We start from the raw sequence: 16,877 nt of genomic DNA, 5'->3' as shown, positions 1-16,877 counted from the left end.
AATAGAACACCGCACCTGATAAGTTGAGCAGACCCAAGAATAAGACTTACATAGCGTTGAATCGTGCTGACCCTAAACGCTGGAGCAGGAGTGGAACTCTCGGTACGTGGGCTGCATGCCAGTGCGTCATTTGCTATTACTAGAGTAAGGGTGTAAACTAGTGACAGAGACTCAAAACATATGTGATCGATGTCCACAGAAGCAGCATCCGTGCGAAACGACTATGTAGTACAGCTACATGGGCTCATGCGTCCATTTCATACTCTAGCAAGAGTTAAGTACACCTCTTTGCCCTATCTTTGGGATGGAGACAACTCTCGTCAGATTAGCTCAACTATAACGGCTCGGGTGCCGGGTACATATCTGACTCTGACCATCTACCGAGTATTAAATAAAGTCAGCGTTTATGTTGAGAAAGATGCTTCGGTAGAGCTATATGTGGACATCATCGGCTTTGGCGTTGCGGGTGTGGAGCCGAGCCCTCAAGAAAAGCCGAAATGCATACTCTAACTATCCCCGCAGTTAGGTTCAACAACTTCACGTATCATGTATCCTGCCAAATGAGAGCCCGCGTGAATCTGGGGTAGCGGTGCCCCACTTGATGCCAAAGACTATGAAGGAGGGTCCAATATTAGCTTGCCGCCTCCGCATATATCGCTGCGAGCAGTTCCTGCTTCACCAAACTCAGCCTAATTGATCTCTACATTCGATCACTTGGGTGAGGCATCATGAGCGGATTTAAGCACGCCTTTTCCATGACCCGGAAGGAGGTCCAGGATGCGGTACCTCCTGGGACTATTGTTCTATCAAGTGAGTAGCTTGTGCGCCACAGCATGACACATGCTTTCTAGACTGTTGAGTTGGCTAACGTTCACCAAATCTTCCCGAATCTAGTTTATTCCCAAGAGTCCGCTGGTAGAACACATCTGAAAAATAATGGCGAAGTGGTTCTGTCTCCTCAGCCATCAGAAGATCCGCTGGATCCGTTGAACTGGCCTAGTTGGCGCAAGTTCGCCGTCCTTTTGGTTATGTCACTGTATGCCGCCATTGGAAACTTTACTTCTGGCTCAATTGCCAGCGCGTTTCCATTATATGCCACTCCGATGGCTTTCAATCCACCCGTTTCTATTGGGAAGCTGGGTCATCTCGTCGCGGTTCGTGCTCGATATGAGTATAATATTCACCCTTCTTTGTTCTCTTTCTACATTGGAGACTTTTCTGTAGGTACCTGCTTGGATGCGATGGCTAAGCTGTATTAGGTCAACGTTCTTATGATGGGTGCGGCAAATATCCTGTGGGTGCCGTTGGCCAATACGTTTGGCCGCCGGCCCATCACATTATTCAATATTCTCCTCCTGATGTTATGCTCCGTATGGGCCGCACGCGCTACATCATTTGGAAGTCTTCTTGCTGCCCGCTTTTTCATGGGGGCTGGCGTCGCTCCAGCCGATACGAGTGAGTTCCGATCGTCCTGCTCAGTAAAAGGTTCTATTACTAATGGTGTTGCTAGTTGCACCGAATGTCGTAGGCGAAATCTATTTTGCACATCAGAGAGGAAAAGCGATGGTAGGATACATACCCTAAAGGATCAGGAATCATCGTAGTGCTTGAGACTTATTACATGGTTAGGGATTTTATACGGTATTCATCTGCATAGGCCCTGTTCTCGGCGGCATTGCTGGCGGCTACATAGCTGGAAATCTGGGCCTGGCATGGATTCACTGGGTCAATGTTATCTTGTCCGGCATTCTGCTCGTCGCTTGTTTCTTCCTAGTTCCGGAGACGCTCTATGCCCGTGAGACACCAGCTCCATCCATAGATCCTACTTTGGATGAAGGCGGCAAAGGTGAGGACGGAACAAGTTCGATCAAAATTGAAGATATCGCCCAAAATCATACCACAAGTGGTAGCTATTCGGAGCTTACTTTCCTTCGCTCACTGAAGTTATACACCAACCACGGGAACCTTCTCCAGAATTTCGTTTCGCCGTGGTTAACACTGCGCCTTCCCGGGGTATGGCTGGTGATGCTGTGGTATGCAGGGCTCGTCGGTGGGATTGTGACAATATCGACAGTAGGCCCGACACTTGCTGCACAGCCGCCATATCTGTGGGGTAACAATGCAGGTCTCATCTTGGTCGGCGGAGTTATCGGAGCATTAGTCGGTGCAGTGGTGACGGCGCTCTCCGCAGATCGAATTGTTACCACGAAAAAGACATTGCAGGGAGAAAAAAACATGGAGCCCGAAGCTCGCTTGCCCATTGCCCTTCCGGGGCTTGTTCTGGCAACAACGGGGTTATGGACCTTTGGCTTCTGCGCCCAGAGCTCAAATTCACACATGTGGATTGGGATGCAGTTTGGGCTAGGAATGCTTTCTTTTGGTCTCATGCAGGCGCCGTCTATTGGGTTTAATTATGTATGGTCTTTCGTTCCCAACGATAAACGGGTTGTTCCAATTTCCAGATAACTAACAATTTCTCTTACTAGATTATCGACTCCTATGGTAGCGTGTCAGCGGACTGTTTTGTTGTCGTGACGTGCATGCGAGCGATTATCAGCTTTTCTTGGACATTCTTCGCCAGCGGATGGGTTGAGAGTGCAGGTCCAGCTATTCCTTTCGGTGTCTTCGGAGGGTTGATGGGGCTCTTTACTTTATTCACAATCCCGCAGTGGTTATGGGGGAAGAGAACGAGAATTGCTACTGCTGATTGGATACCAAAATGAACAGGCCTCACTGTGCTAGGGAGTATCTTATGGCTATGAGAGGATCTGGAAGAAGTTGGTGTCAATTTGCCAGGTGGTAGTTTATGAGAATTTTCTCAGCGACTATGAGTCGGTCTTTACTATCGAAACGTGGCCTCTGCATGTCTTATTAAATTAGAAATATATCTATCTACAGTTCCAAGACCTCGTACATAATGTTGATTAAGTATAGTCTGCCGCTGTAAACCGAGCTACACCGAATGCCATCTTAGCGACACGAGATCGGAATATCACATCGCACCGCCTCCCCTTATCCATTGATAGATAGGATAGGATGGTGGCTTATAGATACTGACGACCGTAACCATTCCCATCCCCTCGTACCGTGTCAGCGTAGGGCACACGCCCATACTGGTAGTCGGATAAGGAGTACTTGCTCTTCAAGACGGGGTAAGGTCTTTGCTTCCATTCAGCCTGCACTTTCCTGGCCGTCACCAAGAATCTCTGTTGAACAGAAGAATAATTCTCAACTATCAGGTTGCGGTCTCGCTTAACGAACTTCCCATCGACCAAGACATGTTTAATATCACCAACATTCGAGTGAAGGATAACAGCAGCGACTGGAACGTCTCAGCCAAGCATACCAGGCGTCATTCTGTCCCAAACAACAATGTCCGCCTTGGCTCCCTTGGCAATGACACCCAAATCTGGCCGTCGAAGTGCAAGACCTCCATTACGTGTGGCAAGCATGAAAGCTTGATTCACCGACATGGGATTTTTAGAGGGAACGCGCCAGTTCTGTACCGCCCAGGGGTATAAGGAAAATAAGCCCATCCAATATGGCCCAGCTCGCCGGTTTCTCACCGCTCTGAACGGAAGACGTTTGCGTCAGGCCCATAGATATTTCCTTTCGATAATTGACTTATTGTGAAAAGGCGACGAGCTCTTTTCTTACAAGGATGGGACTGCTTGCGCTTTCACCAGCAGCAGCAGCAGCAGCAGTTGGCAAGAGAGTGGTTTCTTTCGTCTCGCGGTTATTTAATGGAACAGGCGCGTAAAGGCGTAAAGCTAGTTGCGGTTAGTGTAGGGGGTAATATGCAGGAGGGCAAATTAACACTTTTTGATAACACAGTCTAGGTATGACATGCGACTGATCTGGTCTTCAGTCAGGCATTGGGACTGTCCCGTGATGGAACATATTTCATCTCGTAAACGACATATTACATCCTCATGACGGACAGGTAGACATCTAGGTGACATTGAATATCGTTCTAGACAAAGCTGCAACTAGCAGGTACGTACAGCATCCATGAGAGGCAGTGCGAGATGGAGCCTCTTCCAGCTAAAAGCAAGTTAAATAATTGGTCACGAACGTCTGTTTTACTAATCGACCCCCCCGAGAAAGCTGCTTTACAAAGCTATAGGCCTTACTGTTTGTTTAGTCACTATTGTCTAGCTTCAGGCCATCAACATCATGCTCAATAAATCGGTACACATCAGCGCAAGCTCTTCGAATCTTTGGCAGATTGTAGAGACAATGAATTGGACCTACTCGAAAGCGCTTAGCCAGCCCCTCCTGGGCGATTGAAACTTTCTATTGGTGGAATCTTGGTCGATGTCTACCTTCAAGCTATACAGTGATTTCTCTAACAGAAGTGCTATTGGTATATCAAGTATGAGGTCGACAAAGCGCGATTGAAGATCAACCACTGTGTTCAATGGCAATCGAGCTATTAGATGATCAATATTCTCGTGGAAATGCACCTGTCTCCGCCTCTTTATTTGGGAAAGTGTCTACCAATAAGACCTCTGGAATGTTTCCATACCAGCCCTTTTTAGTTAAAAATACCATTACCTAGGAGCGGCGCAAAGTTTTCTCGCCGTGCACCGAAGCCATAGTCTATTTATAATGAGTACCATATCCTGAAATTGGTCATCTGGGTTGTCCTCTTCTACCTTCAAATTTGGTGGACAGAATTGCCTCCACATTCTCTGGGCGGAGAACATGAAACGCCCGCGGCCCTAACAACGAATATTAGGATAGGCTATTTCCGGGCTCGTATTGCTCCGCTACGGAGCATCGAAACGCAAGCCGGCCATCTAGTGGGCAGTTCCGGTGGAGGCTGGCAACCATGCTGGTGCGCGAACATACGGTCTTTCTGTTATTAGTTAATTGATTTTGTCCGGAATTCCTCGGTATCGCCAGTTGACCTACTTGGTATTATCAGTATTGTATGGACAAAAAGCAATACAATATCTGACCAGCAGTCAGCAAGATTAAGCAATAGATAATACTTCCAAAGTCTATTGTGGAAAGGAATGGAATCCTCACAACCCTGACGCGTTGAAGTCATGGTGCTTTTGTCCCATTTGCAGCAAATTTATGCCTCCCAACCAGACAAAAAGCTCCAAAGGAATGCACGTTTTACAAACTATCGAGTGAAACCCTCAGTCTAACTCTTGATTTTGAAGTTTCTTTCAAGGGGAAATTAGCTTTCGGTCTTCCCTCCCCTGTGGTAGCACAGATCTCAATGGAAGATAAGCATGAGGCACGAGGCATGTCTACCTGTACTAAGGACTGTGTTACAAAGAAGGGTGTTACCATCCTGTTAAAGGCTAGTAAGCTTTGACTTAAAAGTTTGTCAGAACACCTTTCAGGATGCAGTTGTCACTACCATACGTTAATGCCCAGTAAGAAGACACATGCGAGTAACGTATTACGTCAATTAGGAATAGGCTATAAAATGTATGATTGGGTAGTAAGGCCAAGACGTTCCATGCAAGGAGAGACTGGATCAATGGGAATTTTGAGAGTCTTTAGTCCTCCAGAAGGACCTATATTTCTGCCAAGTTCATTTCGTAAGTTTTGAGTCGTATACTACAGAAACTTAAGAAATGCTCCCACTTCCTTTCATGCATTTACACTATATAGTATGAAACTATTCTAAGATGGCTGGTGGGGTCTCGCATATTAAGTCCAGTGCGTCTCTGAAGGTAAAATGCTTGAACAGTTGTGCAAAGGATTTAATGAGAGGCTAAACTTTGTTCTGTTTGACGTAATATTTATTCCTCTGGGTACGAGAAACCACAGGGTCAAGATCGGCAGTCCAGCCATATTTGCAGGGAAGAAATGTTACTATACAGTATAGGGTGCCAGATATCTACGTGTGGAATACGGTAGCGATGTAACTTCGTCGCCGTTTGCAGTTGTGTCGATTTAGGGTTGTTGTTGGAACGTTACAGGCGCTGCACGTGACCCTGGAACATTGGCCCAAACCCAGTTAATATCCAGTAAATCAGAGGGTTTACGTGGTTCTTGAAGTAATATTTACTGTGAATCTAGATTACTTAGGTGGAGAAATTTCCGATTTCACTGTTGTGTTGTGGGAAAGACCAGCAACGAGGATTTTCACACCTAATATGCTGCTAACTGGAGCCCTCCTTCCACCACCACAGGTCTAAGCATTCCTCCAGACGTCTCTCATTTTATTTGACACTTACAAAAATGCCTAACTGGATTCTTGGGGACAAATTCAACACCGTCTATTCGCACAAGGGCTCTATCAAGACCCTTTGGGAAACGCGTTGGAAGTTTGCCGTTAGTTATCCGCTCATTACGCTACAATCAAAAGAGAAAGGACTAACAGCAGATTCAAGTGCCAAAAAGGAGTTTATCCATTTCATGATGGATCCTACGAGGACTTCGAGCCAATATTCCAGAAGCTTATATCAGTTTGTTCACAATTGCTTACAATTTCTTTTTCGAATCTCATTGCCACTGACCAGAGATACTTAACGGTAGGAAAACATCAATGATGCCAGCACGGATGAATATACGTCTACATTCTTTCCTATCGCATCAGAGCTAGAATCTCAAGCATCGCAGGCTTTGGACTCTGGTAAAACAGACCACGCAATCGACCTGTTCCGCCGCGCCGCGGTAGTCTATCGGATCTCGCGCTTTCCCTATGTCGACATAACCCAACCAAACTCCATCAAGCGAACTGCATTCGAGCGACAAAAGCAGGTATACCTGAAGGCTGCTTCTCGATGGGATTCACCGATCAAGGAAGTTATTATCCCGCACAGCAGTCGCGGTAGAAATGACGGTCAAGAAATCCCGATCTACACTCGCGTACCGAGCAACGCTGGCCCAGAGAACCCTGTCCCCGTCGTCCTTATTATGACTGGACTAGACGGATACAGGCCAGATAACAGCCAACGGACACACGAGATCATCGGCCGCGGATGGGCTGTCGTCATCGCCGAGATCCCGGGTACAGCGGATTCGCCTGCTGATCCTGCGGACCCATCATCTCCTGATCGGCTATGGGATAGCATCTTCGCATACATGGCGACACAGCCGATGCTGGACATGAGTCAAGTTGTGCTCTGGGGACTCAGCGCGGGAGGGTTCTACGCCATCCGAGCCGCCCATACACACGCAAGCCGACTACGTGGGGCTATTGCACACGGTGCGGGATGCCATTATTTCCTGGACAAAGAGTGGCTCAGTCGCGTTGATGACCATGAGTATCCTTTCTCGTGAGTTGCTCCTTTCTTTTTATAGTGGGTTCATGGGTTACGCGCTAATTCCATGCAGAATCATGCGGGGATGGGCAAAGAAATACGGTTACGACGATATTGAGGTCTTTGTGCGAGAAGCACGACAGAAGTTCTCACTGGTGGAAACGGGTATTGTCGATCATCCTAGTTGCCGATTGCTTTTGTTGAATGTATACAACTACTCTCCTGCCCAATTGTATGTGCTATATCTAACGAACGTATAGGGTGTCGACGATGGGATTACGCCAATTGAAGATTCTCTGCTGCTCTTTAACCATGGAAGTCCGAAGGAGGGAAGGTGAGGCCCGATACTAGTCCATGTTGATATTACCGTTGCGACTAATCGGGAAGCAGGTTTTTTGAAGGCTTGCCACATATGGGGTACCCCGACAGCTTGCCTGTCGCTTACAAATGGCTGGAAGGCATTCTGCCCTGTGAACCAAAGCAAAAGAATTAGTGATCTCCCATGGGTATTGTACTAGGGACATGAGAGGTTTTGAACAATTGGAGAGGATTTCTGCCTTGGAAGCACAACTATGGTTGACTGTTAAAAGTACCATCTTTTAGATCCGAAAATCTTGGAAATAACATAGTTTTAATGCACGTTTATCTTTCTAAACTCGGTTCCATTGCTCTGCTCGTTCGAGCGATTGATCTCTGGAGAGTCCACGTTGACTTGTCCATGCTAGTTGAACCTACTGTGACTCCTTGCAGAGCCTTAACCATTGGATCTATAGTTGATGATAGATAGGTGGTGTACATAAAGCACCCCGGATTGTTACTAATGTTTTAAAATGGATTTATCATGGTATTTCAGCCTAGCCTGGCTGTTAGAGGGTGCGCCAAACATCCCAACCCCTGGAATAGTAGAATGACGGGGAACAATTAGTAAAGGCCAGCAGTTATCATTGTATTAGGGGATGCCGTAGACGATATGGGGTTCCTTATTGCCTTTAATGACGTTCTGTAGCTCAGCTGGCTGTAAGCGTAATATTATAGCTCCTGATAGCCTTTTATATAGTCCAGGGCTGTCAAAGGAGGCTTAACAGTAATTATAGATCATATGCCACAGTAGTCGAGTTAGCCTCATCTGTAGTATTTGACTTTGCCTGCTGGGTTTGAATTGGAGGGGAAACTACAATAAATGCGATTCATCGGCATAGAAAACACCAATAGGCTAATTACAACGACATAATGAACAAGCACGTCGTTTTAAGAAATGGGAGACTGCCCTCAAAGCGGTATATAGAATTTAATTACGCAAAAGAGACCTGTATACATGGGAATTCTAAGGTTCGTCAAGCTCTCTGCCTTCAGGCAATGTAAAGCAATATATCATTAGCTGAACGCCTACTATAGCGCATTAAACCAATGTCCCTTCTTCACCTTTTTAGTGATACTTGATAGTCATAATTACCCAGTGGTAGCCTGCATGCATAGGCCGCCGTTCGATAGAAGTGCGCTGTGCGGGCTTTACTCCCTAGTACCGTCCGCTTTGCTCTCGCCGATCACTGCAACACTAGTGAGTGGTATGCCACAATCACAAAGATATCTGTGTAAACGCGAAGAGGTATAATATTATATCATGACTATTGTTGACCGTTGGTGTGGGTATGACGAATGTCAGATATATTTGGTGCATATCCGAACCATGGGTTGATAGACGCACCTTGATGTAACTCCGAAATCGACTGCTCAAACGCCGTTCTATTCCCTCGTGGACGAGATGCCGAATTACTGTCTCGGGCAAACCTTCAGTCTTCCTCCGTCAATATAATATGCTTGGAATATCGATGGAAAAGAAAGCTAACCAATACAATTTCATTATGTGCTACTACTATTACATTCCTGTGACGCGCTCACATCCGAAAACAATGGTTTCAATATTGGGTGATGTCAACAAGGATCATGGTGGTCAGTCGTTTGATCATCGATGAGGTCAGGTATTAAGGGCCATGTACAGTTTTCCACTGACCGGGAGTCTATAAATGTGGTCTCATTTCCGAGTCTACTTTTTTGAATGTCACTCAACCGCACAATTGTTGTCACGATATCTCTAATTTCAACTACCCTGCAGCGTCGATAGTTCTAAGGCTATACAATTGACCTCCGCTACGATGACTGATACGAAAGATTACTGGACCCAAGATGCACCTTTTTATGCTCATTGGACATTTCAACGCAGCTCAGATGGGGTCACGGGCAAATGGTTTCGATTTCTCGTGACAGCTGCCTCACGCGAGGACGCAAAGACCTTCTTCCGAGGTGTGGAAAAGTACGCTAAGACCAAGGACGCCAACATAGTTTCCGTGAAGGCCGTCAATCTGGCGTGGTGGACCTACGACATCAGCGGCGGTGACGGCTGGAATATTATGCGTCTTGTCCAAAATATTGATCAAATGAAGGCATCTCAGTACGGGGATATTGATGAATTACGAGACAGCCGGGGCAAGATTCTTGTTTCGATATTGAACGATGCGGATGGCGGTAGCAGGTCCTGGCCAATACTTCCTGCTCAAAATGTGTCTCTCCATGACTATCAACATGGCTAAGGTCTACTTGCAAGCCTGGAGTGTATTGTTTTGTGCCTTTGTCAAACCCTGTGGGCACTCCAGCTGGCATGATATACATTACTCCATTATGTAAAAAATTGAGTATGTTTCTACCTTGACTGATAATTATGGCCTCTGTTGGTATATGTGTGATACGCTTGGTATAAAGCAGATCTATGATTTTCAAAACTTTGGTTCATGTATCTGAAGACCTCTCTAGTCTTGGGCCCGGTACTGGAATAATCCTCGCACCGCTTATATGGAACGAATATACTAGTATGAAATCATTCAGATTCTATAGGAGCAGATGCATCACCCCGTAGTGGCAAGAGAATATATATAATAGCAGTATTGCGCTGCAGATAGTGAAAAGAGCAATAAGTCACAAAGAGGAGCACTTAAAACTCCAGGACTAGTTTTTGTGCAACAGTAGGCAAATTTAGAATATGGATCTCATTATTTTCATGTTCTGACTAGATCCGGTGACAATTTGATGAGGTTGAATAAGTCTTTATGTTCTCGATCGTCACAGAAATCTAACAGGGTGCATTTACTTCAGTCTTGGCAGCTTATGTAATTATTGGACCTGGAAAACAAAGGTTATTTAGTCATATCGACTGTCCAGTACGACACCTTACTTTCCTATGGTAAGTCTATTCAGTGGCAAGAATCGAAAAATGATTAATGGCGCCTATAAAGCTGTTGCAAAACATGTAGATGCCACTTGCAGAGTGCTTAGGGTAGGTACAGACACCTGATTCGACCTCGTCCCGACCCTTAACATCCACGACCCACAACACTACCAAGGATTAATATTCCGAATCCCCCACCTCTTGGCTTTAGTATTCCCTTCACGAGCGTACATACAGCAGAAGAAGCGTTCAAATCACAGGATCTCACCCTTGGCCAAGTCACAAACACATCCAGATCATCCACATGGCCGCCTCACAGAACCCGATCATGACCCGCGATCAGCTCGCGGGGCTGGCGCAAAGCTTCTTCAATGCCGTGGATGGCAAGGATCTCGATGCAGTGATGTCGCACTTCTCCCCGGACGCGACATTTACCATCAAGACTGCCCATGTCACATCCACGGGTCCCGACGAGATCCGCCGCTTGTTCACCGACTTCATTAATAACACCAAGCACATGCTCCATGACATCAAGAGCATTGTGGTCGATGAAATACATGGCAAGGTCTCAACTGAGCATCACTATACCGGCGAACTGGTGGACGGGACGAAGAACGAACTGGACAATTGCAACTTCTTTGATGTCGGCGCTGATGGAAAATTCACGCGTGTGGTGGTTTTTATGGCTGGGGCGAGCCCGATGAAATAGGCGGAAGGACTGAATTGTTCTCACGTGTATGCTAGGGTCCAGTAAAGGCTTCAGGGCCCCAATGCGCATCAGCTCTTGGTATTGTGGTTTCCTTACCGACTCTTATAGCTGTACGCTGACAGCTTAGTTAACCTGCTCGGTACGCCATTTGTTCAAGAGCGTGACGTCAACGTCATTCACGATATAGATTTAAGTGCAGCAATACCAGAATGAGATGTTTAATTCTAGGGTTATAGTGATTTATCCGACTGTCTCAATACTAGTAACAGTGCTTATCTCAAATATCATCGATCAAAGTACAAAATCCAACACCATCCCAGCTCGGGTCACGTTCACAGACCTTTACCATTGTATGATCCAATATTGGGTCGTTGGTCGGAAGACACTACGTTATTCCAAAAGTCTCTCCCTCCATTCTCAGACACAACAACCCCTTTCAGCAAAGCAGGGCTACCCGAGCGCAATTTATACCCATCTACTGAGTCAATTGTGTCTTTCCCGGTACCTGGATCCATGAATCGTGCATCTCCAGCGGTCCCAGCTGTATCACCTGGCTGTGGCACTGTCTGGAAAAGGTTTCCATGCCACTCAATTGAGTCCCCAGTCGGCAAGGTTGAATCCTTCGTCCCAACCCAGATATTGTTGGACAGGTTCGTTTGCGGCGGAACAGCAATCTCGAACTTCTTATCTGGACAATAAACAACGTTATTGTAAAAGTCCATCTCCACGTTGTCTCCGTTGCTATACATGCGACAGTCATTTTGAAAAATATTGTAGCGAACGATTTGCCTCGCTCCACCAGGCGTACCACAGCCATCACAATTCAGGAATATACCACCGGCATTGTCATGGCTGTAATTATACTCGACAGTACAGGTACCTTCATTACCCCAATCACAGTCAAAGGCCTCACTGTCTATATCCGACATGAGAGAGTCATGGACCGCATTAAATCGCATGACCGCATCACGACAGCCCAGAACCCAGATTCCGGCGAAATTGCCGCCGGTCCACGGATACTTTCCATGTCCAAGGAATCCGCAAAGATTACTTTCGATGAGGGGTGAGACGCCGTAGGATACCACGATTCCATCGCCGCCGACATAGGAGATGTTATTGGAGAAGACGTGTACCCCTTCGCCGCGATTGTTCATCTGACCAACGCGGACTTTGATACCACCGCCACCACAGTCGTACACTGTATTGTTGAATATTTGGACATCGTCGTAGCGGCTGTTATGCTCGGTTCCGTTGACCAGAATTCCGCCGGAGGCGATGAAGGCATCGGATTGCTTGGCCTTGTTGGTCTCACCGGCTACATTGTAAACCGTGACGTCGTGAATGTAGAGGCCCCGGTGCACGGTCCCATCGGAAGATGTTGCGAGAATTCCGCGGCGCCAGGCGATCTCAGCCGCCGGGTTGATCACCGCTATGTTGGACACATCCCAGTAATCCTGATTCGTAAGGCTCACTGCTTCTGCTGCCCCAGAGCCATTGATGATGGGTAAGGGGCCGTCGCCATAGCTAGTAAGGATGATCGGCTTTTCTTGTGTACCGCTGCCCTGTGGTGAAAGCGTCCCGGAGCATGTAGTGTCGGATTTGATGCTCAGGCTGTCTCCTGCGCTTAAGACAGCTTTATTGGCCTCGTTAATAGAGCTGAATGGGTTTGATTTGCTGCCATCGCCATCGCTGTTGGAAGAGCTGCAATCGAGATACAAATCCTTGGCAGAGGAGAGTTGCAAGAGGCATGCGACGAGCGCGATGAAGCTACTGTGTCGCAAAGCTTTCGACGCAATCATTTTGATGTAAGGGCGACTGTGATAGTATTGGATTGGTGAGCTCGCATCAAGGCATGCAAGGGGTTATTGTAACCATCTATATAGCCTTGCTCCCTTGCTTGCAGATCCTAGCTAGATCAAGAAGCTCGAGAATAACAATGCAACCCTAACGCTCACCCCATGAAGGCAAACTCCGCTCGGGGGATTCATTCGGCCGGTGTTGTTTCGACTTCCTTCCCCACAGTCGGTGGAATGCTCCTACCGGGGCTCGGCATTGCACGATATCAGGCACTTGGACAATCAACCCGAAACAAATGATCGGCGGGAGAATGTAATTCTTGAGCCAAGCGAGATAGGAAGGGAGCATTTCTTGGCAACAGTACCATTTAAAGGGAGGAGCATGATGAAGCAACAATCACAGCCCCTCAACATTTCTCGCAATCAGTAACATCGCAAACATGAGATCTTGGAAAGCTCTTCCGTTCGTTGTCGCGGCTATAGTCCAGCCGGGATCTGGACAAGACATATCAACGACTGCCTCAGCGCCGTCAAAATGGGTCCATCCCGGAGCAATGATCAGCCAATCCCAATTGGACTTCGTCAAATCTAAAGTAAGCAAACGCGAGCAACCCTGGGCGGATGCCTACGACGCACTTGTGGAGGATGAATATGTCAGCAATCCCCAGGCCCCATCGCCGCATGTCATCGTCGAGTGTGGTCCTTACTCGGACCCAGATGTTGGATGCAAAGCAGAGCGCGATGATTCCCTAGCCGCGTATGCCAATGCTCTGGCGTGGGCGATCAATGGCACTGAGGCGTATGCCCAACAGGCGATCCGCATTATGGACGCATATTCATCCACGATTGAAGGCCATAATAACTCCAATGCACCCTTACAATCAGGTTGGGTTGGCTCGGTATGGGCACGCACGGGTGAGATTATTCGCTATACGGACGCCGGGTGGTCGGACGATGGCATCAAGCAGTTCGAAGACATGCTACGTAATGTGTATATGCCGCTCACCGTTAATGGAACGACGGAGACTGCGAATTGGGAACTGGGTATGCTATTAACTCGTATGGTAAACTGATGCCAGTGGTAGCTGACGAGGTGCGGTTAAACAGTTATGACAGAAGCGGCTATTATGATGGCTGTATTCCTCGAGGATGCCGACTCCTATAACACCGCGATGAACTGGCACTTGAAACGAGTTCCTGCCACGGTATATATGACAAGTGATGGAGAGTACCCGGTAGCAGCTCGCGGACATAGTTCTTCCCCGGATGCAATCATCGATTGGTGGTTTAATCAAACCACATTCCAGGAGAACGGTCAGTCACAGGAGACATGTCGGGATCTCGAGCACACTGGCTACTCTTTTGCCTCTATGGCTCATGTGGCAGAGACCAGCCGCATCCAAGGTACCGACCTCTACAAGGAGGACTTAGGAACCCGACTGCGCTATGCGTTAGAGTTCCATTCTCAGTTTGAAAATGGGGTATCAGCCCCATCCTGGCTTTGTGGTGGGGAGCTTAAGTTATCGTTGCGTGCGGTTACAGAAGTTGGGTTCAATGCGCTGTCGTTCAGAATGGGAATCGATATGCCGCAGACAAAGAACCTCACTGTCAAACAACGGCCGGCTGAGAACAATGGTCTTTTTGTGGCGTATGAAACATTGACGCATGCACAAAATGATGCTTGAGAGAATAGTAGTGGGTGTATATAGGAGAGAATGCCGATTGATAGAAAATAACATGCAAGCCGTCCCACAGTTGGAGTGTAAGCTACCTACTGTACGATTACCATACATGGTGTCAGGGATAGAGTAGTTAGAGCACAACCTTAGTGACATAGTCATAAGATGTTTTGGTCAAGGGTATTCAGATATTATGATACGAGTATTCAGTGTCATCCTTAGGGAGCAAAGATGGCATGAGAAGAAACAAAGGAAGAAGATGCAAGAAAAGTAATAATAGTGTGGGAAAGGATATTAAAAAATTAGAAAGAAGATGAAGAAGAGGAAGTTAAAACGCACGCAATTCTGTAAGGATTGATACAAACATACTTATAAGATAAAATGATATCTAGTGCTTTATCGGCGGGACTGCAACTCTATGTAATAATTATCAAAGGAACCCCATATCTAAGAGCCGATTCCCCAGCTCAAGAAAGTAGTAATCCGCATAAACCAAGCCATGATCCCAAGCACGATCAGCGTGGTTGCCGTTGAAATTCGCCGTTGACTTTTCAAGGATCGCATCAAAGCCATGTCCATTGCTAATCTGGTATGATTCGACCTTAGTAGCCCCATCCTGTTCGTAAAGCCTCAGCCGCCTCGTATCTCGATTATACGCCAATTCCACAGTATCTTTCGCGATGTGTAGAGCATAGTCCAAGTAACGCTTGGCCGCCGCTAGTTCCCCAATACCTGCTAGTTGTCCATACAAAATCAGCATCCCGTTGGCAGCAATTAATGCTGCGGAAACATCCCGCAATGGGCCTTGGTCGCCGTTGATACCAGTATGCGTGATTGGCGCGTCGAAATCCCATAGCGGGACGTAACGCCCGGAACCGTGTTGTTCCACGATTGCTGGCGATGATTCCATGCGCTGTATGAAATAGTCCGCAAGCCCTTTAGCAGCATCAAGGAACTCACGCTTCTTGGTCCAAGAATATGTCTGAGCGTATCCTAAGATTGCCCACGCCTGGCCACGGGCCCATGTCGAGCTGTCGGCGTAGCCTTGCGCGGTGAGTTTCTGCTTCACTTTCCCTTCGTTCGAGGGAGAGAAGTTCACGACATGATATGTGGAGTAGGAGGAGTCAACTTTCAAGCCGGACTCAGGTCGGAGATGAGTCGATAGCAGCGTAGTAGCATGGGTGGATGCAATAGAGAGTAGGCGTTCAGAATGGAGATAGTTTCCGGCGTAAAATAGTAGATCAAGATCTAATATCGCATCAGAAATATTCATCTATTTGAATTTTGAAATGGGAAATCGTCTTACTGCAGAGACTATCTATGATCACCAAGAAGTCATCATCCATGCTGTTGATGTCATAGTGGGCATTACAAAATCGATCCCAGCTCCGAATCGCCCCGACTCGTTCATCAAACCTAGTAGCGAGGCTTTCGGCTGCAGTGAGAATAGAGTCTAGACTCCGTTTGTTTCCGAAGAGCTCCCAGTCTCTTTGAAGGGCAGGCTGGATGATGAACCCAATATCATGGGTGTCTTTTCGGAAGGACATGCCGTGCAATGGCTCTGACCATCTCCGACAGAGATCAGTAAGATGAGAAATAAGGATATCATGATTGAGAGCTACTGTTGCATCTTCAGTCGATTTTATTTGCGAATCCCCTGGGCTTGCGAGATTAGGCAAGCTTGCTGCAGGATATTTTCTCACACGTTCAAGCAAACAATAGAGGTTACCAGGGAAAAAGCCGCAAGTCCAAAACTCGGCGTCTCTGCATCGGTACACTCCTTTGTCGGGAGTTGTTTGTGGTACGGTTTCAGGAAACCTGGTGGGAGGGTCCTTGAAGGAAACTATAAGCGGTTCTGCGATAGTGATTGAGGATATCTCGCTTACATTGTTCTTTAGGAGAGTTTCAGCTACTCCGATGACCTTTGCAAGGTTATTTTCATGGAAAAGAAGGGCGAGCTGAGTTTTGGTATCCCTGTTCCCGTGTTCTTGTAGAGGTGGCCGCTTGATGACTCCCTTGTGTGTCCGGCCTTCATCCATGACGGGGGAGGTGCTGAGGATATGAGGCGCCATAGTGATAAGGAAAGGGATACGTAGTGGCGGTTGTAGATGGCTAGCTTAAGACGAGATATCAGAGAAAATACGACTAATCTTCCGGTTGGCTACTTTTTAAGTGGAAAACCTCTATCTGCTAGACATGAAGCCACCGCGCAGTTCGGGTGGATCCATCGCCCGACCTCCG

The 16,877-nt window shown here is 47.1% G+C and overlaps 8 protein-coding genes across 8 annotated transcripts; 5 read left to right on the top strand and 3 right to left on the bottom strand.

The window, feature by feature from the left end:
• Positions 1-728: 728 nt before the first annotated feature.
• BDV38DRAFT_283933 (major facilitator superfamily domain-containing protein) lies at positions 729-2,723 on the top strand (the record flags this gene model as incomplete). Its single annotated transcript, XM_032060148.1, has 6 exons — positions 729-810; positions 895-1,154; positions 1,260-1,455; positions 1,511-1,566; positions 1,630-2,415; positions 2,487-2,723. 6 exons carry the CDS (start codon positions 729-731, stop codon positions 2,721-2,723), a joined length of 1,617 nt encoding a protein of 538 aa, XP_031912507.1.
• A 321-nt stretch (positions 2,724-3,044) lies between these two features.
• Positions 3,045-3,473, bottom strand: BDV38DRAFT_283932 (amidohydrolase family protein; the record flags this gene model as incomplete). Its single annotated transcript, XM_032060147.1, has 2 exons — positions 3,045-3,322; positions 3,347-3,473. The coding sequence occupies 2 exons, from the start codon at positions 3,471-3,473 to the stop codon at positions 3,045-3,047; spliced, it is 405 nt and encodes a 134-aa protein (XP_031912506.1).
• Positions 3,474-6,207: 2,734 nt separating this feature from the next.
• Positions 6,208-7,725, top strand: ayg1 (heptaketide hydrolyase ayg1; the record flags this gene model as incomplete). The annotated part of the gene is made up of 6 exons (XM_032057417.1): positions 6,208-6,300; positions 6,360-6,434; positions 6,505-7,247; positions 7,306-7,438; positions 7,493-7,566; positions 7,623-7,725. The coding sequence occupies 6 exons, from the start codon at positions 6,208-6,210 to the stop codon at positions 7,723-7,725; spliced, it is 1,221 nt and encodes a 406-aa protein (XP_031912505.1).
• Positions 7,726-9,385: 1,660 nt separating this feature from the next.
• Positions 9,386-9,820, top strand: BDV38DRAFT_283930 (uncharacterized protein; the record flags this gene model as incomplete). Its single annotated transcript, XM_032060146.1, has 1 exon — positions 9,386-9,820. The coding sequence occupies one exon, from the start codon at positions 9,386-9,388 to the stop codon at positions 9,818-9,820; it is 435 nt and encodes a 144-aa protein (XP_031912504.1).
• An 837-nt stretch (positions 9,821-10,657) lies between these two features.
• On the top strand, positions 10,658-11,300 carry BDV38DRAFT_112373 (nuclear transport factor 2 family protein). The gene has a single exon (XM_032050990.1). The coding sequence runs from the start codon at positions 10,757-10,759 to the stop codon at positions 11,159-11,161; it is 405 nt and encodes a 134-aa protein (XP_031912503.1). The 5' UTR covers positions 10,658-10,756; the 3' UTR covers positions 11,162-11,300.
• A 193-nt stretch (positions 11,301-11,493) lies between these two features.
• BDV38DRAFT_293856 (right-handed parallel beta-helix repeat-containing protein) lies at positions 11,494-12,960 on the bottom strand (the record flags this gene model as incomplete). The annotated part of the gene is made up of 1 exon (XM_032062358.1): positions 11,494-12,960. One exon carries the CDS (start codon positions 12,958-12,960, stop codon positions 11,494-11,496), a length of 1,467 nt encoding a protein of 488 aa, XP_031912502.1.
• A 437-nt stretch (positions 12,961-13,397) lies between these two features.
• Positions 13,398-14,642, top strand: BDV38DRAFT_283927 (chondroitin AC/alginate lyase; the record flags this gene model as incomplete). Its single annotated transcript, XM_032060145.1, has 2 exons — positions 13,398-14,001; positions 14,065-14,642. 2 exons carry the CDS (start codon positions 13,398-13,400, stop codon positions 14,640-14,642), a joined length of 1,182 nt encoding a protein of 393 aa, XP_031912501.1.
• A 424-nt stretch (positions 14,643-15,066) lies between these two features.
• BDV38DRAFT_293853 (Six-hairpin glycosidase-like protein) lies at positions 15,067-16,708 on the bottom strand (the record flags this gene model as incomplete). The annotated part of the gene is made up of 3 exons (XM_032062357.1): positions 15,067-15,884; positions 15,943-16,468; positions 16,523-16,708. The coding sequence occupies 3 exons, from the start codon at positions 16,706-16,708 to the stop codon at positions 15,067-15,069; spliced, it is 1,530 nt and encodes a 509-aa protein (XP_031912500.1).
• Positions 16,709-16,877: the final 169 nt, after the last annotated feature.

Source organism: Aspergillus pseudotamarii (genome assembly GCF_009193445.1).
Source record: "Aspergillus pseudotamarii strain CBS 117625 unplaced genomic scaffold BDV38scaffold_34, whole genome shotgun sequence".
Lineage (NCBI taxonomy): Eukaryota > Fungi > Ascomycota > Eurotiomycetes > Eurotiales > Aspergillaceae > Aspergillus > Aspergillus pseudotamarii.
The sequence above is the reverse complement of the archived record's forward strand: the minus strand, read 5'-3'. Positions and strand labels throughout refer to the sequence as shown.